Raw genomic sequence first — 26,890 nt, forward strand, 5'->3', positions numbered from 1 at the left:
CTGGTACAGTTCAGTTTCTAGTCAATGGTAAGCCCCAGGATGTTGATAGTGAGGGATTCAGTGAAGGCAATGCCATTGAATCTCAAGGCAAGATGCTTAGATCCTCTCTTGTTGGAGATGGTCAGTGTTTGACATTTGTGAGCCGCAAATGTTACTTGCCACAAACCGCCCAAACCTGAATGTTGTTCAGGTCTTATTGCATTTGAACATGGACTGCTTTAGTATTTGAAGAGTCGTGATTGGCGCTGAACATTGGGGATTACATCCCCACTTATAACCAGAAACATTAAGTTACCAGTCCTGTTTAGATTTAAGCCACCTCTCAATAGTGACCTCTTCAGTTATTAATGCTTCTGATCCTCCGATTCAGTTGTTAAATCTTTGTCAATTTAACACACAAACTATCAGCTATTTGAACAAGGACCTTCCTTTTTCTTAGTTTTCACGTTCCATTTTTTATTATCCTTCTCTCTTACATCAATCCTCCAGCTGTACGTTGCCCTTCTTCTGGTTAACCTGTACAATGTGTGGCACAGCTATTCATCTGAAAAATACCATTCCTGGAGTCTTGGTTTTCAATCTACTTCCTTAAACTCCCTCTAAAAAGAGCTCTAATGTACATTTGTCTGGTACCCTGGAGCTGATTCCCCTCCCTTCCAAGAAATCACTCCAATTTCTTTGTGTCGTCCTTTACTCTGGCATTCGGGAAGCAGCTGTGTTTCTTTATCCCACGCAGGGTTATTTCTTCAACTCTTTTTTTCCCCCTGTTTACCTCTAGTTTTCTCTCTTTCTCAAAGTTACAACTCTAACATTTAGCTTCTGTAGTTTAAGGATGGCATTAAGTAGCTCATTGAGCCAGATTGCAATTTTGAAAAAGGTTGAAGAATTAATCATCACATGAGTACTCGCTAAAGGCAAATAATATCTAAGAAAATATCCCAGGGACTCGTTATCAGGGTATAAACATAAGCAAATCAAATGATGATTGCAGGACTCTAACTCAGTTCTTTCCAGCTTGATGTCGATGTTGATTCTTCTCAAGTCCATTTTACTTTCAAAGCACATTCATTACTTTATCAGTCAGCACCAATGAGGGAATTTCAAATTGTGCCCAGCTAACAAAGAAATATAACAAAAGAGAAAACTGGCGACGAGCATTGAGGCAAGAAAAATCACAAAAGAGGAAATTCAGCGACTGAACAGTGGAAATAGCATTGGGTGCAAAAGACGATTCTCTGGACCGGACTCTCTCTCACACACACACACATCGGGCGAAGTACAGCCACAGATGTTGAAGGTTTAAAAAATGTTTTGACTACAACCGTAAGTAACAAAGAATGGTAGTTCAGGAAAACCTGTGTGCTGTTGAAGTTGTTGCCAATCGCCACCAGAGTCGCCAATAATGTTGCTCTTTTTAATAATGATGCTCTTTAGAGTCACCAGGTATCAAATGATACCACTACAAGGCTTTACCGGATATCGGTCAAAGGACCACAAAACCAGTTAGTCAGTTCAAGTTCAAAGATGGTTTATTTATACACAAGGATTAACTTGACATGCAACACAAAACACTACAAGTTAAACTACACCTAACAACTACAATAACCTACACTTAACTTCAGGGCAACCGGCTCTATGCAGATGGACAAGGCCTTTGTCCGGATCTTACGTGGCTGGGTGGAAGAAGTGGCTCTGTTTCTGCTGGGCTCAACGGTCTGGTAGCGATCGTTGGTTTTGAACTTGTCTGTCTGGTCGTTATGCTGCACTTGGGTTGGCACAGACCAGATCCAAGGGAGACCGAGCACATGGCTGTGTCTCTTCTTTTACTTTTGGGATTTTGCGCTCTTTGGGGCGGTCCTCAGCTTTGGACCCAATAATTCGACAGGCTTCGATCACTGCCTTTGATTTTGGCCAATAAAGGGACAGGTGCCTTGATGGCTGAGCGTGTCCTTAGCGGTCATTGACCTTGGCTGTTTGAACTCCCTGAGTAAAGGGAGTGGCGCCGCTTAGTCTGTATCTGTATCGATTACCTGAGCACAGTTCTTTTGTTCTGGGGAAATGGGCCATTAGAATGCAAACAAGCGGGGGTTTTGATCGCATCTAGCTATCTGAGTTGCAAATACACACACAAGCTCTGAGTGCGTCTGAGTCCTGGGTTGGCCATAATTCCCATGGTCCTTTGCAGGTGGTCATCTGAGATGGCTACAAAGTGAGTAGGATCTGGGCTGCAGGGACCGTCAATGTGGTGAAGCTAAACAGGTAATGGGGATTCTGAAGTCTGCCGACTCTGCACAGGCCATATTTGGGGAAAAGTTGACCCTCGGTTAGGCAAAATGAAAACATTTCCAGTTACTTGTGATTAGGGCATTGTTTGTGCCATACTATCCAAAATAATTCTAAGGGAGGAAGTTGGTTGAAGTATAGACCCTAGGAGCCGGGATCTGAAATGGCGGGTAAAATGGGCACTATGGATGCATTTGATGAAGACTAAGAGACATGGAACTCATATGAGGAAAGATTCCAATTATATCTCATAGCAAATCAAGCACCAGAGGGCCTAAAGGTCGCAACATTTCTCAGTTCACTCGGGCTTGAAGCCTCAATGTAATTTAGTTCACCCAGCTAAATTGGATACAAGTCCTAAATTAAATGAATGAAAATTTTAGAGGGGCATTTCTTGCCCAGACCATTATTGATTGCAGAAAGGTTTTTATTCTGTGACTCCTGTGACTTCATCTCAAGGTTCACAAAAAATGATCCAATGATGGGGAAGGTGGTGGATTTGGTCCAAAAAGGAATGCTGTCAGATGTTCATCGGAAAAATCCAGACCTGAAACCCCACATCATACACAAAGACTTGAGATGATAGTTCAGGGGCGAAATTCTCCGGAAACGGCGCGATGTCCGCCGACAGGTGCCCAAAACGGCGCAAATCAGACGGGCATCGCGCCACCCCAAAGGTGCGGAATCCTCGGGCAGCACGGTGGCCTTGTGGATAGCACAATTGCTTCACAGCTCCAGGGTCCCAGGTTCGATTCCGGCTTGGGTCACTGTCTGTGCGGAGTCTGCACATCCTCCCAGTGTCTGCGTGGGTTTCCTCCGGGTGCTCCGGTTTCCTCCCACAGTCCAAAGATGTGCAGGTTAGGTGGATTGGCCATGATAAATTGCCCTTAGTGTCCAAAATTGCCCTTAGTGTTGGGTGGGGTTACTGGGTTATGGGGATAGGGTGGCGGTGTTGACCTTGGGTCGGGCGCTCTTTCCAAGAGCCGGTGCAGACTCGATGGGCCGAATGGCCTCCTTCTGCACTGTAAATTCTATGATAATCTATGATAATCTATGAGTCCCAACCTTGAGGGGCTAGGTCGGCGCCGGACAAATTTCTGCCCCGCCAGCTGGCGGAAAAGGCCTTTGGTGCCCCGCCAGCTGGCGCGGAAATGACATCTCCGGGCGGCGCATGCGCGGGAGCGTCAGCGGCCGCTGACAGCTTCCCACGCATGCGCAGTGGAGGGAGTCTCTTCTGCCTCCGCCATGGTGGAGACCGTGGCGGAGGCGGAAGGGAAAGAGTGCCCCCACGGCACAGGCCAGCTCGCGGATCGGTGGGCCCCGATCGCGGGCCAGGCCACCGTGGGTGCACCCCCCCGGGGCCAGATCGCCCCGCGCCCCCCCCAGGGCCCCGGAGCCCGCCCGCGCCGACTTGTCCCGCCAGTAAGGTAGGTGGTTTAATTTACGCCGGAGGGACAGGCATTTTAGCGGCGGGACTTCGGCCCATCCGGGCCGGAGAATCGAGCGGGGGGGCCCGCCAACCGGCGCGCCGCGATTCCCGCCCCCGCCGAATATCTGGTGCCGGAGACTTCGGCAACCGGCGGGGGCGGGATTCACGCCAGCCCCCGGCGATTCTCCGACCCGGCGGGGGGGTCGGAGAATCTCGCCCCGGAAGTGAGTCCTATTATGGGAAATCTCTATGATTATTCTTCCATGTATAAAATTATAATATCAGGCACAATTGGTATTCGGATAATTATTGGGTTACTAATTATTATGTTATTCAAGTAGCTCTGCACAAATATCTTGGGCGGGATTCTCCACTCCCGCGCCGAAGTGGCCGCGCCGTTGTGAACGCCGTCGAGGTTCACGACGGCGCGAAACGGCCCCAATCCCCACCGATTCAGGCCCTGACAATGGGCCAGGATCAGGGCCGTGTCATCTACACGCGCCAGGCCTTGTTGCCCGTGTAAAGGTGGCGCCGCATAACGGGCGTCATCCGCGCATGCGCGGGTTAGCCGGCGCAAACCAGCGCATGCGTGGTTGCCGTCCTCTCTAAGTCCGCCCGACAAGAAGATGTCTGACGGATCTTGCGGGGCCGCGGAAGGAAGGAGGTCCTCCTTCAGAGAGGACGGCCCGACGATCGGTGGGCACCGATCGCGGGCCACCTCACATTTGAAGTACCCCCCGGTGCAGGATCGCCCCTCGCCCCCCCCGCAGGCCGCCCCCCCCAGCGTTCACGCACCGTTCACGACGGCAGCGACCTGGGGCGTCATTCTCCGACCCCCCAGAGGGTCGGAGAATGGCCGTTGGCCGCCGTGAATCCCGCCCCCCACCGGTTGCCGAAGTCTCCGAAGGGAGAAAAGTCGGCGGGGCGTTAATGTCGCCAGTGCCGTCGGAGAATGGCACGGGTCTGCGCAAGGCAGCCGATTTTCGGCCTGCCGATATTCTCCCTTCCTGATGGGCCGAAGTCCCGTCGACGTGATGACCGTTCACGTCGACGTAAATTAAACCTCCTTTTCATCGGCGTGAACCTGTGCTCCAGGTTCACGCCGACCAGAGTAGAGGTGAGTGACGGCCTGGGGGGTTGGACCTGGGCAGGCGATGGCGTGGCCGCAGTCTGAATGTGTTAGGAGAGGTGTGTCTCGGGTTTTGTGTGTGTGTGTGTGTGTGTGTGTGTGTGTGTGCGGCGGGGGGGGGGGGGGGGGGGGGGGTTGGAGTGGGCTGGGCTCCGGGGGAGTGCCGGGAGGGGGGGTCCGTGCCGGGGAGGGGGATGGGGGGTCCGTGCCGGGGAGGAGGTTGGGGGGGTCCGTGCCGGGGAGGAGGTTGGGGGGGGTCTGTGCCGGGTAGGGGGATGGGGGGTCCGTGCCGGGGAGGAGGTTGGGGTCCGTGCCGGGGAGGAGGTTGGGGGGGGGTGCGTGCCGGGGAGGGGGATGGGGGGTCCGTGCCGGGGAGTAGGTTGGGGTCCATGCCGGGGAGGAGGTTGGGGGGGGTCGGTGCCGGGGAGGGGGATGGGGGGGGGTCCGTGCCGGGGAGGGGGATGGGGGGTCCGTGCTGGGGAGGAGGTTGGGGGGGGTCCGTGCCGGGGAGGGGCATGGGGGGTCCGTGCCGGGGAGGAGGTTGGGGTCCGTGCCAGGGAGGAGGTTGGGGGGGGGGGGGGTCCGTGCCGGGGAGGAGCTTGGGGGGGTCCGTGCCGGGGAGGAGGTTGGGAGGGGGTCCGTGCCGGGGAGGGGGATGGGGGGTCCGTGCCGGGGAGGGGGATGGGGGGTCCGTGCTGGGGAGGAGGTTGGGGGGGGTCCGTGCCGGGGAGGGGCATGGGGGGTCCGTGCCGGGGAGGAGGTTGGGGTCCGTGCCAGGGAGGAGGTTGGGGGGGGGGGGGGGGGTCCGTGCCGGGGAGGAGCTTGGGGGGGTCCGTGCCGGGGAGGAGGTTGGGTGGGGTCCGTGCCGGGGAGGGGGATGCGAGGGCAAGTGAGTTGGTCCACCTGGCCAGGTGCCAGCCTCCAACAGTTGGACCCATGCGGTCCATGCCACCTGGCTGGGGGGAGGAGGGGATATGGGCAATGGTGACATGTCATCGTTCCCCTCCCCCCCCACCAGGCCGTCATGTTTTCCGATCATCCAGCGATGTTGGCCGCCGTGGCGGCAGCCGCTCATGTCTATGTTGCCCTGGATGAGGAGGAGGAGGACCGTGCCAGAGAGGTGGCGCAGGCTGCCGCAGAGGGACAGGCGGCAGCCGCCCAGGCTGGAGGGACACCTGACCGACAGGACGAGGAGGGGGAGGAGGACGTCGCGGCCCCACGGCAACGGAGGCATCCGTGAGCGCCCCGTATGTACCGGCCCCGGCAGTCATACCAGGACCTCACGGACCGGGAATGCAGGAGGAGACTCCGGATGAGGCGGGAAACCGTGGCACACATCTGCCACCTGCTGGAACACCTGTCACCGCGTGGCACTGGCGGGGGACACCCTCTCCCCGTGTCCGTCAAGGTTACGGTGGCCCTGAACTTTTATGCAACGGGGTCATTCCAGTCACCGAGTGGGGACCTGTCCGGCATATCGCAGACATCGGTGCATCCGGGCAGTGACAGATGCCCTATATGCCATGGCGCACCGCTACATCCGCTTCCCTGTGGACCGGGCCAGCCAAGATGCCCGGGCCGTGGGCTTCTCTGCCGTGGCCAGGTTCCCCATGGTCCAGGGCGCGATTGATGGGATGCACGTCGCCGTGCGGCCACCTGCAGATAACAGGGCCGTGTTCACCAATAGGAAGGGGACCTATTCGATGAATATACAGGTGGTCTGCGACCACCGCATGATGATCCTGCACGTCTGCGCCCGTTACCCAGGCAGTGTACACGACTCATACGTGTTGTCGCGGTCATCCATCCCCGGCATGTACGAGGGACGCCATCCCCGGCTGAGGGGCTGGTTGCTGGGCGACAGGGGCTACCCATTGCGATCGTGGCTGATGACGCCTATACGGAGGCCACGCAATGAGGCGGAGAACCGCTACAATGATGCCCATGTAGCGACAAGGGGAGTGATAGAGAGGTGCTTTGACGTGCTGAAGATGCGTTTCAGGTGCCTGGACCTCTCTGGGGGCGCCCTCCAGTATCGGTCAGATAGGGTCGGCCGCATCATTGTGGTGTGCTGCGTCCTGCACAACATAGCCCAGCAGAGAGGCGATGTGCCGCAGGCAGAGGAGGGTGGAGTGGAGGAGCAGCAGGAAGAGGCGCAGTCCTCCTCAGATGAGAGGGATGGGGGTAATGGTCAGGGCAGACGGGGTAGACACAGGCGGGTGGCTGTCCACCGTTACCGGCTGGCCCAGCGGGCACGGGACAGACTGATAGCCGCCCGCTTCACTGACTAGATGGGCGTGGGAATTGGGTAGTATGGCCACAGCCCGCACACCATGGCAACAGCCGACCACCCACACCCCCCACCCATCCAGCACCCTCACCCCCCTCCCCAACCCCACCCACCCCACCCGCATGCACACCACCCCACCCCATTTCTGATCCACCTGCGGCACAACGGGCCGGGCTCACACAGTTGCGGGTGGACGCGTGTCTATTGCAGGCCATGGAGGATGATGACAACCCGCCCTGCGGTGAGCTCCTGGCTCCACATCGTTGGACTATGTCTGACCCATGGCCACAGTACCACCATCCACCCGGACCATCCCTGCATGCGGCTGTGACACTGCAGCACACGGTCCCGTCCTCTGCCCGGGGGGATGTTGATGGCGGCCCAGGGGGAATGAGGCAGACTCACCTGGGGCTGAGGTAAGACCACCCCTCACACACACACTTGCGCTCAACGTACATGACACCCCCGCACGCTTTGGACAGAGCACAAAGGCAGCTTCTGTAGGTGTAACATTGACTTTAATAACCAAACGAGTTCATGCACGTGCCCTAGCCCCTAAAACTCATCTATGCCCTGCACCCGTGCCAACTTACTCAGTGTCTAATTGTTTGGCCATACGGGCCCTTTGACTACGTCTATGTGGTTCCCCAGACGGTACAGCAGAACTGGAGGTGGACTCCTGTGATTCCTGCCCTCTGACACTGGATCCCTTTGGCGGCCGTTTCCTGGGGTGTCCTGGCCTAGATGGGCCAGGCTGCGGCCCGGGCGACTGGGATGGCGAGCTGCCAGCCTGTCCTGCCCGTTGCCCACCCGATGCACCTGGGACGGAAGGGTGGGAGTCCGAGGTGTTGCGGTGTTCCGGGACCTCCCCTACATGGGGAGCCGGGACGGACCACATCACCTCCTCCTCCCTCGGGGTGCCCAATGGCCCCCAGGCCTCTACATGGGTGGGGGATGCGAACGGACTGGCCATCCGACGCCTCCCCGGCATCTGGCACTGCCAGTCCTGGAGGCCCGTGCTGGTATCGACAGGGGTCTGCAGGTTTGCAGCCATGGAGCCCAGGGGGTTGGCAAACCCTGTCTGTGACAGTGCGACGCCGGCTCGCACATGGCCACTGGCGCCGATGCCCTCAGCAGTGTCCTGCAGAGACTGGGCCATGGTCTGCAGAGACTGGGCCATGGCCTGCAGAGACTGGGCTATGGCGTTGAGCGCCTCTGCCATCTGGCGCTGGCATTGGCTCATGGCCTCCTGTGAGAGGGCAGCCATGTCCTGGGCCACAGACGCCGCCTGCACGGAAAGCCCCAGGCCTCGCAAACCGTTCCCCATGTCTGACACCGTCGCACCCATTGCCTCCACCGCGGACGCCTCCCGTGCGGTGTCGGCCTGGGTGGCACGCATGACCGGCACCACTCCCAGCTCCTGGACGCGGGTGGACTCCTCCACCTGCGACTGCAGCCGCCGCAAGCCGGCCGTCACCCTCTTCGCTCGTCTCCGGGTCGGTGGTTGTATCGGATCTATGTGTGGGTGTGGTAACTCCAGGAACCCGGGATCCATCTGGGCGGCAGATGTTCGCTTGGGCTGGGCTGCCCTCCGACCGCCCGGCCCCTCTGCTGCTCCTACCTCCACCTGCTGTACCGGGACGGCTGTGTTGTGTGCACCAGTGAGTGTAGCAGACGCCTCATCACTAAAGTGCCCAACCGAGGTGAGTGTTTCTGCGATGGTGGAGGGTGTTGGTGACAGCAGTGGCATTATGTCGTGCTCTTCGTCCCACTCTGAGTCCATGGCACTTTGGGGTGGGGGTTCGTCTCCACCCATCCACTCTGAGTCACTGTCCGGTATTTTGTCTTCCTGGGTAGTGCTGTCCCGGGTAGGGGTGTCCTGGGCAGTGCTGTCCCGGGTAGTGGTGTCCTGGGTAGTGGTGTCCTGGGTAGTGGTGTCCTGTCTCGGATGTGACGGGGGCCTGTGGCTGCCCCCCTCGTCGCTGGGTGGTCGCTCCCGCACGTGACGGGGGTGTAGTCTCCCTGTTGCTCCAGGTCTCTCCGTCTCCCGTGGTGTGCGAGGGGCATCCTGCGGGCGTCGCATGCTGGAGGGTCCGGGTCTCTCTGTCTCCCGTGGCCTCCGAGGGGCATCCTGCGGGTGTCGCATGCTGGAGGGTCCGGGTCTCTCTGTCTCCCGTGGCCTCCGAGGGGCATCCTGCGGGCGTCGCATGCTGGAGGGTCCGGGTCTCTCTGTCTCCCGTGGCCTCCGAGGGGCATCCTACGGGCGTCGCATGCTGGAGGGTCCGGGTCTCTCTGTCTCCCGTGGCCTCCGAGGGGCATCCTGCGGGCGGTCTGCATCTGCGGGGATGGGTGCCTGGACGTTTGGTCCTGCGATACACAATGAAGCATGCATGGTTAGACATCAGGGCAGTGATCAGGTGATATGGGGGAGGGGGATATAGGGGAGGGGGGATATGGAGACGGGCTGTCGGTGGCTCACTTGCTAGTACGCCCCCGACCTCTGCATCAGCAAGCTCCCGGTCCTCAGGTCCGCCAGCCAGTTCCAGGGCCCTTTCCTCGTGTTCGGTCAGTGGCCTCTCATCAGCGGGGCCTCCTCCAGTCCTCACATGCTCCCTATTGTTTTGTGCGCGCTTCTCCTGTGGGGGCGGGGGGTGGTGGCAGGGGTAAAAGGCAACACTGTTAAGCAGGTATATGAATGCATGCCATCGGTTGCGCGTGCATTGCAGAGGTTAAGGTTAGGGCTGGGTTCACTTGGGGATATGGAGGAGGGGGATCTGGGGGAGGGGGGGATATGGGGGATATGGGGATATGGGGGACGGGGATATGGGGGATATGGGGAAGGAGGGACATGGGGGAGGGGGGATATGGGGGAGGGGGGATATGGGGGAGGGGGGATATGGGGGAGGGGGGATATGGGGGAGGGGGGATATGGGGAGGGGGGATATGGGGGAGGGGGGATATGGGGGAGGGGGGATATGGGGAGGGGGGATATGGGGAGGGGGATATGGGGGATATGGGGGAGGGGGGATATGGGTGAGGGGGGATATGGGGAGGGGGATATGGGGAGGGGGGATATGGGGGAGGGGGGATTTGGGGGAGGGGGGATATGGGGGATATGGAGAAGGGGGATATGGGGAGGGGGATATGGGGGAGGGGGATATGGGGAGGGGGAGGGGGATATGGGGAGGGGGATATGGGGGGGTATGGGGGAGGGGGGATATGGGGGAGGGGGGATATGGGGAAGGGGGTATATAGGGGAGGGGGGATATGGGGAGGGGGGATATGGGGGAGGGGGGATATGGGGAGGGGGGATATGGGGATATGGGGGAGGGGGGATATGGGGATATGGGGGAGGGGGGATATGGAAGAGGGGGGATATGGGGGATATGGGGGAGGGGGGATATGGGGAGGGGGGGAGATGGGGGATATGTGGAGGGGGGATATGGAGGAGGGGGGATATGGGGGTGGGGGATATGGGGGATATGGGGAGGGGGGATATGGAGAAGGGGGGATATGGGGAGGGGGATGTGGGGGAGGGGGGATATGGGGGGGGGATATGGGGGATATGGGGGAGGGGGAGGATATGGAGGATATGGAGGAGGGGGATATGGGGAGGGGGATATGGGGGAGGGGGGATATGGGGAGGGGGATATGGGGGATATGGGGGAGGGGGATATGGGGGAGGGGGATATGGGGGAAGGGGGATATGGGGAGGGGGGATATGGGGAGGCTCACCCTGCCTGCTCTGACGAGGTTGTTCACCTTCTTGTGGCACTGGGTGCCTGTCCGTGGTGTCAGGGCCGCAGCTGTGACGGCCTCTGCCACTTGCCTCCACAGACGCCGGCTGTGGCGTGGGGCAACTCTGCGGCCGTGCCCGGGATACAGGGCGTCCCTCCTCTGCTCCACCGCGTCCAGGAGCGCCTCCACATCTCGTGACTCGAACCTCGGGGCTGAGCGGCGGCCAGCCATCCAGTCGGGTGTTCCGGTCGGGTGTTCCGGTCGGGTGGGGGGGGGGAGCAGCGCGGCCTTATGAGCCGTCATGCCATGCGGCGCGTATGACGCTGCACGGCGTGAACCACGTGCGCAAGCGCGGATCCCGTTACGCCGCTGCTAGCCCATTTCGGGCCGGAGACTTTCGACCCATTTTTCTGACGTGACGCAAGTCGGATTTGCGCCGTTTTTTGCGCCGTTCGGCGGACTTTCCGCCGATAACGGAGAATTTTGCCCCAGACGTGGACGGCGCCGGGGGGGAACCCGCCATTTTTCCCTGGCCGCTCGGCCCATCCGGGCCTCAGAATAGCGGGTGTGCGAATCGCCATTTTGGGTGTCTCTGGCGATTCTCCGGCCTGCGGCCCGCGAAACCGACCGAGCCGTTCCCGCCGTTTGGGAGAATCGCGGGAGGGCGTCGGACCGGCGTACCGGGAAATTTTGGCGGCCCAGGCGATTCTCCCAACCGGCGCGGGAGTGGAGAATCGCGCCCCTTATGTTTTAAGAAATGCAATTGACTTCTAACTAAATGATTATTGTGCCCTTCAATAATAGTTGCTTGTGTGCTAAATTGCTGAAATATCCAAGCAATTCTTAAACAGCATTAACCAGAAAACAAAATAATATTGCTGAATAAATATTTAAAATAATTTCTGGCATTACGAACTATTTACGAGACCTTCACACATTGAAAATATAATCTTGACTTGAGGGTTGCAGTTCAATCTTCTCACAGCACAATTTTCAAGCAACCCACACACTTGGTGCTGAATTTTTCAAAAACATCATCTGTAAACAATGGATTCCAAATAGTAAATGTGCTTACAAATTGTGGACCTATATTTCTGAGTGGGCGTGATTTAACAGAAACATTTTGAAGTGTCATTTTGGGAGCAATTGGCAGGGCGTTTCTCGACGGCCGCGTTGGCGAGATTGCGGCCTGTATTTATTGGCACTTAGTGCCAGAAATGAGTCCCCTCGTGCTTCTCGCCATTATTGGCTGTCTCGCCATCTGATTCATCAGTCTCGTGCCTCAGCATCTCACTGCTAACAAGGGGAAGCTGCTTTTAAGCGCTCCCTCACCACTCACTCCCAATTAACGCACAAACATGGCAGTGTGCAGACCTGCTCCTCGCTTTGGGGATGCTGGCCAGGCTTCTGGATGCTGTGGATGTGAGACTGGATATCCTGTTCTCCCAAAGGAGTCAGAGGACGAGCAACAGGGTCACCAATACTGCCTTGGAGGCAGTGGCAGCGGTTTTCAGTATGGGCAACATGACCAGGAGGACTGCCATCCAATGTCGGAAGAAGACCAATGACTTCCACTGAGCTGCAAGGGCAAGTCACCACCTCTCTCCTAGCATCAGTTCTGCCAGCCACCCCTCAAATTCCCACCGTCCCCCTACCGCCGCCCCCCAAACCCCGAAAATCATTGGCTGACACTTCACATGCTCGCCACATCCGATCTTCATGCTTGTTTCTCAGAACGCACTGGCACCCACCAGCACAACCCCAAGAACAAAAAACAAAGAAAATTACAGCACAGAGAGGCCTTCAGCCCTCCAAGCCTGCACCGACCATGCTGCCCGTCAGAACAAAAAAAAACCTCCCCTCCCCGCCCCCAACCACCCAAGAGACCATCTTGGAGGAGAGCTTCGAGGAGACCACCATCGAGGCATCACAGCTATCACCCCCACCTTCCACCAGAGCAGGACACACGCCTCGGTGGGCGACATTAGTGGACAGGCTTCTGGGGCACAATCTGGTGAGCACCACACAGTTACTGATGCACATCAGGTGGCGGCAAAACATCCAAGGGAGTCAGAAGTCGGAGGTCTGCTGGATCCCAGGACTCAGCTGAGTCCCAGTCAGATGCCGAGCCTCTGGACCAGGTTATCCTAGAGCTGATGCAGATGAGAGAACACAGCCGTGGATTCAGGAGGGAATGCCAGCGACATTCCAGCGAGTGCATAGCCGATTGGAGAGTCCCATAGAAAATATGGGCGCATGAGATTATGCTGACAATGCGTGGCACCAAGGCCAACACTGCTAGGGTGGTGACCGTAGTGGAAAACCTGGAGCAGGATGTCAACACCTTGAGTGGTGGTGTCCAAGGCATGGCTATGTCTGGGATGACCACAGCTGAGGGCCTCGACATCATGTCCCAGTTGCTAAGGGACATGTTCCAGATGCAGGTAGACATTTCTGAGGCACCTCCGAGCACGGCCCAGCCACTGAGGACCAACGGCTGCGGGTGTCAACATCATGGTGCAGACAATGTGGAGCCACAAGGACTGGCAGAGGCCTCCGGAGCTCACTCTAGCTGCCCCTGTTTCATGGAACCCTCAGGGCCCTATGGGCACCATCAGGGAGGAGGAAGCACTGGAAGCCAATACGGGGCATACCACCAAGGAGATGACGGCAGTCTCTTGTTCTTCCGTATGCCCCCTTCCTGACACTGGCACACCTCAAGGGCAGTTGGCAGAACAGGGTGGCACGGTGACACCAGTACGTCAGCTGGGCCCTCTGGTTCCAGGACCTCCAGAGGATGTCTGCCAAGGGCATCAAAGGCCACAGGGCATGGAAAGCAGCAGGCTGCCTCCACCTCAGATGGGCATCCAGGGGACACACTTAGATGTAGCAATAGACCACGAAAGATCAAGAAGGGAGAGGATCACAGAGTGGGCACTGAGATGGGGGGGGGCGGGGGGCGCCTGATACATTGAAGCCTCTGTCACGTTAATCTTCACAGCGGGCCTGAAATGCAATGTAATTATCATCATCTAATACGTGGCATGAGTACCCACAAGAAGTCAGTTCAGAATATTTTGTTATCAAACGGTCAACAGTAACAAAGATTTGAAAATCAACTACGTGACATTCTACATATCTCAAAAAACACGATAGCCTTCAACTGTGAAGTAGAGGCTGCTCAGAGTCAAGGGGAGTTAAAGTGACCTTCAGCATAGAACCAAAAGCAGGGCTCGGTCCTGGAAGTGTTTGTTAGGACAGACAGGCTATAGCTGTGATTTCCCGTTATGGGTATAACACAATATTTAAAGACGGCTTGATGGTCTCACAGACAAAAAGCCACTCACAACACCCCCCCTCCCCAAGCCCAACCCACCTGAGGTACCCCTCCCCAAGCCCACCCACCCAACCCCCCGTCAAGGGACCCACTCACCCACCCTCCCAAGTACTGGAGCAGCAGCTCCTGTGCCCTTCAGCTGCATGTCAAAAAATGGAAAAGGCTACTCACCACCTCAATTCCCCTCAGCAGCCATTGCACCAGTTTCACATTTTTAAAAAGGAGTACCAGGCGACAATTTCAAGAAGGAATTAGAAAGAGCTCTTGGGGCTAAAGGGTTCAAGGGATATGGGGGAGAAGGCTGGATCAGGGTATTGAACTTGGTGATCAGCCATGATCATAATGAATGGTGGAGCAGGCTCGAAGGGCCGAATGGCCTCCTTCTGCTTCTATTTTCTATGTATATATCATGAGGACTGTTTCAGAATGAATTTAACAGAGCAACTAATCTAACTGAATGTTTAATGACAAGAAAAAACCCAGCAGAGGTAGGGGTGAGATGTTTATTGCTGCCCTACATCTTCCCATACCAGAATCAGGAGATGATAGGGCCGGGGAGATGATGTTACCAGCCAGTTATCTCCTCTGCCTCTAGTCCGATTACTGGATAAGAATCATTGCGTCACTGTCTAAATAGAGGCACAGAATGATGACATATCAATTGTTGGCATGGTTCACTTGAGGAAGAGGGGAAGGTTTACATTGAAACATTACCACAAGAATTTATGCAAAAGATGTTTGGCTTTTCTTGCATTGCCAGGGAATATTAATGACTGAGCTAAAATATTCTCCAATCTTTTTGACTAAATTAGACGCTAGATGCTGAACATTCCTCAACATGTTCACCAGATCAAATAAGACAGTTTCTCTAATTATGTCAACTTGTGCTTTAAAAGAAAATCAGTGAAATTAATTTATACACAGCCTGGAGTTAATAGTATTTGTATGTCATAGTTGAACCAGTTATTTTAGGGGAGCAATTAACTCATTTAAAACAAGTGGATTCTGGTTTCTATTAAAATGGGAATATAATTTGAATCTGAGAAACACCTTTCACAATTAAATTCAGGTGATAATTACTTTATGGCTGTTACAACCTGCAAGTATCTTGCAGGATGGGAACAATTAACTTCCCCATGAACCTTGCAGAATACAAGCTCCCCCATTAAGGGCACAGGGATCTCTAAACAAAAGTGGCTCAATTGGTTAAGAGGAAATTTTACTCGTAGGATTCCTAGCCTTTGACCTGCTCTGGGAACCACAATATTAAAATATTAATATGGCTAGTCCAGTTCAGTTTCTGATCAATGGTAACCCGCAGGATGTTGATAGTTGGGGATTCAGCAATGGTAATGCCATTAAATGTCAAGGGGCGATGGTTAGATCCTCTCTTGTAGGAGATGGTCATTGCCTGACACTTGTGTGGCACGAATGTTACTTGCAACTTGTCAGCCCAAGCCTGGATGTTGTCCAGATCTTTCTGCATTTCAACATGACAGCATTTGAACATCACAGCTTAATTATCTGAGGAGTCGCGAATGATGCTGACGCTGTGCAGTCATCGATAAACCTCTCCACTTTGACCTTATGACTGGCATTGCCAGTCATTAAGGCCCACCCTCGTCTGATCCATGGTCACAATGCCCTCAACCATGGTGTAGTGAGATTGTGACATGTCCCTCAGTGAATGAGACATATCCCTCACTAGCTCTGTCATGTCCCTTGCTGCCTTGGTCATGTGCCTCTGTGACTTGTCAAGGTCAGTCAGCGCCCGGCCAATGCACTTGATGCCCCCCAGCCATGACCCTTTGTGAATGGGCTAAGCTCTGGAATGCCCGCAGCAATGTCCATCGGCACCCGGGACATGTCTGCCTGTAACTGGACTCTCTTGTCCTGCGCCTCAGCCATCGACAGCACAGTGTGCTCCAAGCCTTCGATGTCCTGACACATGGTCCTGATGCCTTGCCCCAGGTGTTCCACTATGGCAGCCACCATTTCAGAGTTGGCCTTGGTACCACATATTGTTGGCACCATCTCCTGCGCCAGAAGACAGCAGGACTCCTCCAACTGTACTGGCAGGTGCTGGGTAGCTGCTGCCCCCCTTATGTAGATTCTGGCTGTGCATCTGCATCAGTGATGGGATCATTCTTTCCTGAAACGTGACACCAGTCTGGATGACAGCTGTTCCCTGGGATCGGGCAGCCCTCCAACCGTCCGCTCCCTGCGGAGTCCCTGCCTCCACCTGATGAGCTGCAGCATGGTTGTGCTGCTCACCAGAGGTTGACCCAGGAGCCTGACCACGATCATTACCCACCGAGGCGATAATCTCGGCGATGGTGGATGGTGCTGGTGAAAGCAATGTCGAAATGTCGGTGTCTTTCCCGAAGTCATACATCGGGATGTGCTGGGGATGTGGCTAGGGGTCTAAAAATCAAGGCATGGGATGAGATCTTGAGAACATAGGGACAGATAGGGACATCTGTGTTGCTTTGGACTCTCACTTGTTTGGTGCATGACCTCTATTGCAGCCACTGCCCTCTCCTCAACCTCCCCTGCGAGTTGCATGGCCCTCTCTTCCAACGGGGTCTGGATCTGAATATCTGCGAACTCCCCCTCCTCTTTTCTGGTGACTGCCTATTATGGGCCGCCTGATCCTTGGACACGGTGAGATGCTGGGAGGCGAGTTCTATATTGGATGTGTTCTTGCTTCCTGAGCTCCTGTGAATGTTTGTACTGTTGGAGATTCTTTTTCCATTCTTCCTGTTCTATGAAATGCTTCAAGCACTGCTCTTTTCAAGTTGCTGAACCTGATTTCCTATTTCATTATTCTTACCTCCACCTCAACTTTTACCTTTTCTTCCCAAAGCACACTAGTTGAAGACATTGAAAAATGAAAGTATAAAGCTGATGCAAAAGACGAGCAGCATACATGGAACTTACCTTAATGACCATGCCAGATGGATGAGCAAAGCACATACAATGATTCCATTCTACTAACAGGAAATCGCCCTGTGTCACGCTTACATGCATTTCAATCGATTTGAGTATTCAAATTAAGCATTCACACATTTTGTCAGTGTTGCAGTAATAATGTGGGATCCAGAAAATGAGATTAACTACAAAATTTGCTTTCACTCACAGAGGTGGGTGGTTTGCCACCTGTAGTGTGATTATGTCCCAGTGAGATACCTCTTTGGCGGTTCTTCAACAATTAATTTTCGCAATCAAATAACGATAGATTAGCTTTCTCAGTCTTCCTTGAGAGCTTAATTATTTGTGTTCAGGAATCACTTTTATTGCTCTTCTTTGAACATTTTCCACTGCCACAATTGGACAGAATTAAATGAATTTTCTGCTCGATGGCAATATGTTGTTGTACAAATGGGGGGAAGATTTCCTGTATTCACGGAGATGAAAGTATACGTTTACAATTTCATGATAACTAGTGTACAGAGGACTCCATCAGCATGCTTTGGTTTGCACACAAACTGGGCTGGATTCTCCGCACCCCGACGACTAAATCCTGGCCGGCGCCGGGGCGGAGAACCCAGTTTGATGCCGGAATCGGGCCCGTCGGCGGTTTGCCGATTCTCCGGGCACCGAAAAGCAGCGTCACCGGAGAGTACGCCGCGCCGGGGGGCCATTGGCAGAGGCCCGCTCCGACATTCTCCGCCCCCGACCAGCCGGGTTCCCGATGACGTGGAACTAACCTGCTATTGCCGGTCGGGATACTCGCCCTGGTCGGGGGCGGGCCAATTGGAGGCCGGGGGGGGGCTCTTATAGGCGGCCGGGGAATGATTGTACGGGGTTTGAGGGTTGGGCGTGCGGCCGATCGGGAGGTCTCTTTCTTGGGTCTGGCTCCGTGGTCCGACTCCGCCATGGAGAACGCGCGGCCGTTGGAGGCTGCCGCCATGCGCATCCAGGGCCTCCGACACGGAGGTGCGGGGGCCTGCATCTGCAGCAAAAGCTGCAAGAGTTACTCCGGGTCTCTGCTAGCCCCCTGCAGGGCTATGAATTCGTGTCCCTTTTCCCAGGATTTTCAGGAGTAAAACTTGAAATTTAGACGGCGGCGTGGTCCTTGCAGGTTGAGTCCGTAATTAAGAAAGCAAATGCAATGTTGTCATTTATCTCAAGAAGCTTGGAATATAAAAGCAGGGATGTACTTCTGAAGCTTTATAAAGCATTAGTTAGGCCCCATTTAGAATACTGTGAGCAATTTTGGGCCCCACACCTCAGGAAGGACAGACTGGCACTGGAGCGGGTCCAGCGGTGATTCACACGGATGATCCCAGGAATGGTAGGCCTAACATACGATGAACGTCTGAGGATCCTGGGATTATATTCATTGGAGTTTAGGAGGTTGAGGGGAGATCTAATAGAAACTTACAAGATAATGAATGGCTTAGATAGGGTGGATGTAGGGAAGTTGTTTCCATTAACAGGGGAGACTAGGACCCGGGGGCACAGCCTTAGAATAAAAGGGAGTCACTTTAGAACAGAGATGAGGAGAAATTTCTTCAGCCAGAGAGTGGTGGGTCTGTGGAATTCATTGCCACAGAGGGCGGTGGAGGCCGGGACGTTGAGTGTCTTTAAGACAGAAGTTGATAAATTCTTGATTTCTCGAGGAATTAAGGGCTATGGAGAGAGAGTGGGTAAATGGAGTTGAAATCAGCCATGATTGAATGGTGGAGTGGACTCGATGGGTCGAATGGCCTTACTTCCACTCCTATGTCTTATGGTCTTATGGACATAGTCCCAATAATGGAGAATCCAGCCCACGATCTTTCAATAGATATCAAAATGAAGGTTACGCCAAAATCTTTAATAGACTAAAGAGTTGAATTTTTATAGGGCTCTCATGATCATCTGTCATTACCTCTGCAGAGAATCCAGAACATGATATGTGTCATGTTATTCACGGACTGCAACACGATGCAGTGAAATGATCAAGCATCCACCAAACACCGGCGTTGGTTCAATAAGGTTTATTGAACTTCAGTAACGAAGCACACAGCTGCCTGTGGGTTGACTCTCTACTACTCTAAGTAAACTAACATTAACTATCTAGACCAGGCTAGCTCTGATCCACGTGTAGAAGGTGTTGAATGATTTGTACACCCTGACTGTCACTACAGTTGTCATCAGTGGAAAGAGGCAGAGTGCTGATGCCTCGTGTGTTCTATAGTTGGAAGCCCCCCTCTGGTGTTCTGTCTGGTGATTGGTCGTGTTCTGTTCTCTATGTTGATTGGTTCACCTGGGTGTCTGTCACTGCCTGCTTTTACCTCATGATGTGCATGGGTGCATATTATGACAGTATGAATGCCATTAATGTTTACTTTCCAGTAACACTGTTGCTTCCTTTCACGTAACACAAGTTCAGATTTTGACTTCCTTGTGCATCTCTCTCCTCCTATTGGAATGATGCACAAACCATGCAAAACAACCGAATGACATAGCATTAAATGTCAGAGTAAAATTTTAAGAAACAAATTTGAATTCGCATTAACCTTTTCAGTATAATATTGCTAGGAGTCACTTTACAGCAACTACCTAACCACAGGATCTCCCATCTGGTCAATATTTGTTATGAATATGTTACAAATTTGTTAACTTCTGGTATCCTTGATTAAACAGTGGATAGGTATAAATCATTCTTTTAAGTTTTCATCACACATACCGTGGGGCAGCTGTTTCCTGCCTTATCTTCCAGGAATCCGACCTGGCAAAGTTTCTTCTCGTTCCGTAACCAATACTCGGCAGAGTCCAATAAACTATTACTGCACAAGACCTGTTGAAAGAGAAAATCAATTTATCTTTGTTTCAATCTACGTATTTGTTTTACCATCAGTAAGTGCGTTCTTTTAATGTACGTTCATCACCTGTCGAGGCTGTTGTCCATAAGAATGCTTTTATTTCAATCATAGGAAAAGGGGCAAGAACATTTTAAACATGGAAATGTTGATGAGCTGCAGGCATAAGTCACCAGTTGGGCCTCTGGCTTAGTGTCAACAACCGATTTGGCTCATCGAAAAACACAAGTATTAGGAGCAGGAATCACTTCTTTTCATTCATGTATCAGGCACTCCGTACCAGAGTTTGCCGTCTCTCTACTTTAAATAATATAATGCTTGTCTATTTTTCCTGTCAAAAATGGTCAAGTTCACATTTTCCCCACATTATATGCTATCTGACAAATATTTGCCCACTCACTTAACCTATCTAACCCCATCTATAGACTCCATGTCCTCTTGATTACTTGCTTTCCTGTTGATATTTGTGTCATCAGCAAATTTTGGAACCATGCATTTGATACAGTCATTCAAGTCATTGAAATAGAATGTAAATAGTTGAGAACCCAGCACTGATCCGCGTGGCACCCCACTAGTAAGAACCTGCCAACCCCAAAATGACCCATTTAACCTGCTCTCTGCTTCCTGTTGGCAAACCTATCCTCTATCCACGCTAATATGTTCCCCCATACACCATGAGCTCTTATTTTGTGTAGTAACCTGTGATTCCGCACCTTGTGCCTTTTGGAAATCCAGATAGACCACATCCAGAGGTTCTCCTTTATCCACCCTCCCTATTACTTCTTCAAAGGACTCTGATAAATTTGTCAAACCCTGTTTTCCTTTCAGAAAATCATGTTGACTGTGCCTGATTATATTATGATTTTCGAAATGTTCTGCCCTTACCTTCTCAATAATGGCTTCTAGCATATTTCCCATGACAGAAAGCAGGAAACTGCTTGAATACAGATGTACATTCGTGATTTTCCAATCAACTGGGATGGAAATTTTGATGGAGGGAATTCGAGACACTGGGGGCAATTTTAACTATTTGATCTGCTGGGATGGAAGGAGTCCAGCAGCAGGAAACTTCAAAATCAGGATTTCTTTGCAGGCGTGGCATGTTAATAATTTCACAATGTGGGCAGAATCTTACCATAGTTTTTCAAAGGTTCAGGCTCTGATTGAAAACCCGCGTGTAACTCTCCAGCTGCACAGACCAGTTTTCACTCCAGATCTTGAGCCTTTCTGAGTAAATAAATCAGTGGGTGTACGTCACGCTGTCAATCGGGTGGGGGGGGGGGGGAGGGGAGAGCTTGATGCAGTTGGCAAGGCTGGCTCCACAGAGATTGGGATGCCATCCTTAAAAGGCACACCGATCAGCACACCAACTGAGTGGCCCCCAGTTACCAACCCCCCCCCCCAATGTAAACGTTAGGTCTTCCTCCCCCCCCCCCCCCCCCCCACAGGCATCGGGGCTCTGCCTCCACCCAATTTTGGGGCAGCACCCCCTATCTTTGCAGTAATCAGGTGAGCCACTCTCACTCCCCAGCAGCCTTGCGACTATTGTGTGACTGCCCCCACTCCCCACCAATACAGTCTCGAGGGCATTCTCCTCCCCTTACAAACATCAACCCTCCCCAACACACACGAGGTGAACTCTCCCATGGGGCTCCCCAGAGGGCCCACACGTGCCACTACCCCGACACAGGTTGGCATTGCCGGTTTGGCATGGTGTCCACCTGGCTGTGCCAACATGATAGTGCCAGGGCACTGCACAGGCATGTTCCTCTACCCCAGGGGCTATATTTACCTTTGCGCTCCTGGGAGGATCCTCTTGACTAAATCTCATTTTTAAAAACCTGTATTAAAGATCACCGACATGTTTCCCTGCTTCCCCAGAAGTCAGAGGCTTGACAGTTGGGGGAAAATATGGTGGGGGGATTGGAAGGGTGAGGTGGTGTGTCTGATTGTCGGGGAATGGCACTGTCCTCATCACCATGTAGCCAACCGGTTTCCCAAGGCTAGAGAAACCCATCCTCCCACAGCCAAATTTAAAAGATTGCATACAAATGAGGCACACAGTCTCCTTATAATATTTACATTGCCAAGTTATCTTCTAGCAATGAGTTGGCTGACCTACTGCCCACCCTGCTTGCAATAAAACCAGTTTTACATTTTTAAAAATTAATCTCCCACCCGACCCTGTCAATTGCTTTGGGTTAAAATAAAGAGAAGGAGGTCCTGGAGGGATTTAAAGATGAGGAAGCGTATTTGTGGCACTGGAGGACTAGGAGGCACTTTATGCCAGTGAGAACTGAGGTGATGCGTGAGTGAGACCTGGGACTGGATTTTCATGAGGGGACAACTCTCCGGCCATGCTCACACCGGACACTCGCGAGAGGGCCTTAAGGCGATTTGTGCTGGGGGAATTAATTTTGAGATCCTCCCTGCCCCCGGCCGGTGACATAATCTGGATCAGGCCCAGTGAGGGGATGATTAATGATAAGGTTTTGTTTAGAATAGTACCTGACCACTATGTTGACCAGCATTGTGAAAGCGTTCAAATGTATGAAGTTACTTTATCCTGTGCAAAAAGTGTTACTTTGCATTCAACAGCATTGAGATTAAGATATTAATCTGTTGATTTCCCAATTGATTTAAGCTTTTCTTCGATTGACAGTCCACCATTTGTTAAAACTGTTGAAGCAGTGGAAAACTGATCATCTGTTCCTTACTTCAAAGGTTGAATATGTGGCTGAGATCTTTGACAAAAGGTATAACACACAGTTTAATGTCCGTTCATTGTCCTTGAGGCATAGAATTTAAATGTTGTGGTCAATTTAGGTCAGCTAGTTTCTCACGTCGCCGAGGTCCCAGGTTCCATCCCGGCTCTGGGTCACTGTCCGTGTTGAGCTTGCACATTCTCCCTGCCTCTGCCTCCCTGCCCCCATGACCCAAAGATGTACAGGGTAGGTGGATTGGTCACGCTAAACTGCCCCTTAATTGGAAAAAATTAATTGGGCACTCTAAATTTATATTTAAAAAAAAGGTTGGATGTGTGCAGATGTAAAAGATATTGCCATTATTGTGAGATCTTGGTTCACTGGTGGGTTGATGGAAGAGTTGGCTCCTCGATCTTGATGACATACTAATTCCAAAGGGGAGAGAGGGAAAGAATAGAGCTCAGATAGTTTCCTCTGCTGAACATTGCTTGTGTCACTCGAAATGTCAATCGAGTGGCTGACAGCCTTGCTTTGAAATGCTTCACCCAATCTCCAAGAGGTATTGGGTGGGTCTGACTGTGACAGCCATTGTTTCGATATCCAGTATCCATTTTTAATGTTGCTTCCTTAGACAGTTTTCGTTGAGTCTGGTTTACAGGAAATATCTCTCTTCAAACTCCCTCGATGGTGATTTTTTTTGGTTTCTCACTTTCATCTTGGAAAGCGGCCTTGCATTTTTAAGCAGCTTGTACGGTCTCAGTTCAACATTTCCAGTCAGTTGAAAGTTGAAAAATGGGCGCAATTTTGCCACCTCATTGCTCCCAGCGCCAATCTCATTGTGCCGGGAACACATCGGGAGAGGCCCAAATTGGACTTGGCTCCGGTGCCATTCAACTCATTTAGATATCCGCAGCCTGTTTAAGGCCGCATTCGCCCGGCGCCTGGGAGTCACTGGCTGCACCGGCAAGGGTTCAACTGTGAACGGATTAGTAATTGTCTCCACAAGCAGAGACCAGGTGTGATGACCATTATGGGGGTCTCAAAAACCATTGGAGCCCCCAGGTGGTCAACAACAGGGCAGGACTGTGCCCTGACACTCCCCCTGGGACCCTAGCAGTGCCAATCTTGCACCCTGGCAGTGCCAACCTGGCAGAATGCCAAGTTGGTACCACCAAGATGCCAAGGGCACTGCCCAAGTGCCAGGCTGGCAATGTCAGGGTGCCAGTGTGGCACTGCCAAAGGTCAGGGCCTGAGGGGGGCCATGCCCATGAAACGGAGGGATAAAGATGGGGTACGTATGGTGGGGTTGAAGTGGGTATGAAGGGGTGTTATAAAGTTTGAGGATTTGAAGTGGGGGTCCTGAAAGCGGAGTGCCTGGCATAATGCGTTGGGGGGTTACGGCGGTCATGTTGGGGGGTCCTGGTGTTCCTCAGTGCAGGAAATGGGACTGAGTGTGGCCTCGGCGGGGCATTCCTCGCTGAGGCGCTGAAATTAAACAGAGTCCCGGTAGATAGCGGGCTCTTTTTCAGCGCTGTGAACACTGGGAAACACCCGGCTACACGCGCTTGACACAGGACTCTGGGGCGTCATTCTCCGACCCCCCAGCGGGTCGGAGAATGGCCATTGGCCGCCGTGAATCCCGCCCCCACCGGTTGCCGAAGTCTCCGAAGGGAGAAGAGTCGGCGGGGCGTTAATGGCGCCGCTGACGTCGGAGAATGGCACGGGTCTGCGCAAGGCAGCTCATTTTGGGCCTGCCGATATTCTCCCTTCCGGATGGGCCAAAGTCCCGTCGACGTGATGACCGTTCACGTCGACGTAAATTAAACCTCCTTTTCATCGGCGTGACCCGGTGCTCCAGGTTCACGCCTACCAGCGTGGAGGTGAGTGACGGCCTGGGGGGTTGGCCGCTGGGCAGGCGATGGCGTGGCCGCAGTCTGAATGTGTGGGGAGAGGTGTGTCTCGGGTCGTGTGTGTGTGTGTGCGGCGGGGGGGGGGGGGGGTGTGGTTAGAGTGGGCTGGGCTCCGGGGGAGTGCCGGGAGGGGGGTCCGTGCCGGGGAGAAGGATGGGGGGGTCCGTGCCGGGGAGGAGGATGGGGGGTCCGTGCCGGGGAGGAGGTTAGGGTCCGTGCCAAGGAGGGGGATGGGGGGGGTCCGTGCCGGGGAGGGGGATGGGGGGTCCGTGCCGGGGAGGGGGATGGGGGGTCCGTGCCGGGGAGGAGGATAGGGGGTCCGTGCCGGGGAGGAGGATAGGGGGTCCGTGCCGGGGAGGGGGATGGGGGGGGGGTCCGTGCCGGGGAGGGGGATGGGGGGGGTCCGTGCCGGGGAGGCGGATGGGGGGGGGTCCGTGCCGGGGAGGGGGATGGGGGGGGTGGTCCGTGCCGGGGAGGGGGATGGGGGTCCGTGCCGGGGTGGGGGATGGGAGGTCCGTGCCGGGGAGGGAGATGGGGGTTCCGTGCCGGGGAGGGGAATGGGGGGGGGGGGGTCCGTGCCGGGGAGGGGAATGGGGGGGGGGGTCCGTGCCGGGGAGGAGGTTGGGGTCCGTGCCGGGGAGGAGGATGGGGGGGGTCCGTGCCGGGGAGGAGGATGGGGTCCGTGCCGGGGAGGGGGATGGGGGGGGGGTCCGTGCTGGGGAGGGGGATGGGGGGTCCGTGCCGGGGAGGGGGATGGGGGGTCCGTGCCGGGGAGGAGGATAGGGGGTCCGTGCCGGGGAGGGGGATGGGGGGTCCGTGCCGGGGAGGGGGATGGGGGGTCCGTGCTGGGGAGGAGGATGGGGGGTCTGTGCTGGGGAGGGGGATGGGGGGGGTCCGTGCCGGGGAGGGGGATGGGGGGTCCGTGCCGGGGAGGGGGATGGGGGGTCCGTGCTGGGGAGGGGGATGGGGGGTCCGTGCTGGGGAGGAGGATGGGGGGTCCGTGCCGGGGAGGGGGATGGGGGGGGTCCGTGCCGGGGAGGGGGATGGGGGGTCCGTGCCGGGGAGGAGGATTGGGGGGTCCGTGCCGGGGAGGAGGATGGGGGGGGGGGTCCGTGCTGGGGAGGGGGATGGGGGGTCCGTGCCGGGGAGGGGGATGGGGGGTCCGTGCCGGGGAGGAGGATAGGGGGTCCGTGCCGGGGAGGGGGATGGGGGGTCCGTGCCGGGGAGGGGGTTGGGGGGTCCGTGCTGGGGAGGAGGATGGGGGGTCCGTGCCGGGGAGGGGGATGGGGGGTCCGTGCCGGGGAGGGGGATGGGGGGTCCGTGCTGGGGAGGAGGATGGGGGGTCCGTGCTGGGGAGGGGGATGGGGGGGGGTCCGTGCCGGGGAGGGGGATGGGGGGTCCGTGTCGGGGAGGGGGATGGGGGGTCCGTGCTGGGGAGGGGGATGGGGGGTCCATGCTGGGGAGGAGGATGGGGGGTCCGTGCCGGGGAGGGGGATGGGGGGTGTTCCGTGCCGGGGAGGAGGATGGGGGGGTCCGTGCCGGGGAGGAGGATGGGGGGGTCCGTGCCGGGGAGGGGGATGGGGGGCAAGTGAGTTGGCCCACCTGGCCAGGTGCCAGCCTTCAACAGTTGGACCCATGCGGTCCATGCCACCTGGCTGGGGGGGAAGGAGGGGATATGGGCAATGATGACATGTCGTCGTTCCCCCCCCCCACAACCAGACCGTCATGTTTTCCGATCATCCAACGATGTTGGCCGCCGTGTCGGCAGCCGCTAATGTCCATGTTGCCCTGGATGAGGAGGAGGAGGAGGAGCGTGCCAGAGAGGCGACGCAGGCTGCCGCAGAGGGGCAGGCGGCAGGCGCCCAGGCTGGAGGGACACCTGACCGACAGGACGAGGAGGGGGAGGAGGACGTCGCGGCCCCACGGCAACGGAGGCACCCGAGGGCGCCCCCTGTGTACCGGCCCCGGCAGTCATACCAGGACCTCACAGACCGGGAATGCAGGAGGAGACTCCGGATGAGGTGGGAAACAGTGGCACACATCTGCCACCTGCTGGCACACCTGTCACCGCGTGTCACTGGCGGGGGACACCCTCTCCCCGTGTCCGTCAAGGTTGCGGTTGCCCTGAACTTTTATGCGACGGGGTCATTCCAGGCACCGAGTGGGGACCTGTCCGGCATATCGCAGACATCGGTGCATCGGTGCATCCGGGCAGTGACAGATGCCCTATCTGCCATGGCGCACCGCTACATCCGCTTC

The 26,890-nt window shown here is 55.1% G+C and overlaps 1 protein-coding gene across 4 annotated transcripts in view; it reads right to left on the reverse strand.

Moving 5' to 3' along the window:
- The window catches only part of sphkap (SPHK1 interactor, AKAP domain containing), a 667,284-nt gene that overhangs the window by 85,678 nt on the left and 554,716 nt on the right, over positions 1-26,890 (reverse strand). For all 4 annotated transcript variants that reach the window (XM_072474078.1, XM_072474074.1, XM_072474075.1 and 1 more), the window contains one exon: positions 19,884-19,994. In XM_072474078.1, coding sequence (XP_072330179.1) covers positions 19,884-19,994 — 111 coding nt within the window. The remainder of the gene's footprint in view (positions 1-19,883; positions 19,995-26,890) is intronic.

The sequence above is a fragment of the Scyliorhinus torazame genome, chromosome 14, assembly GCF_047496885.1.
Source record: "Scyliorhinus torazame isolate Kashiwa2021f chromosome 14, sScyTor2.1, whole genome shotgun sequence".
Taxonomy (NCBI): domain Eukaryota; kingdom Metazoa; phylum Chordata; class Chondrichthyes; order Carcharhiniformes; family Scyliorhinidae; genus Scyliorhinus; species Scyliorhinus torazame.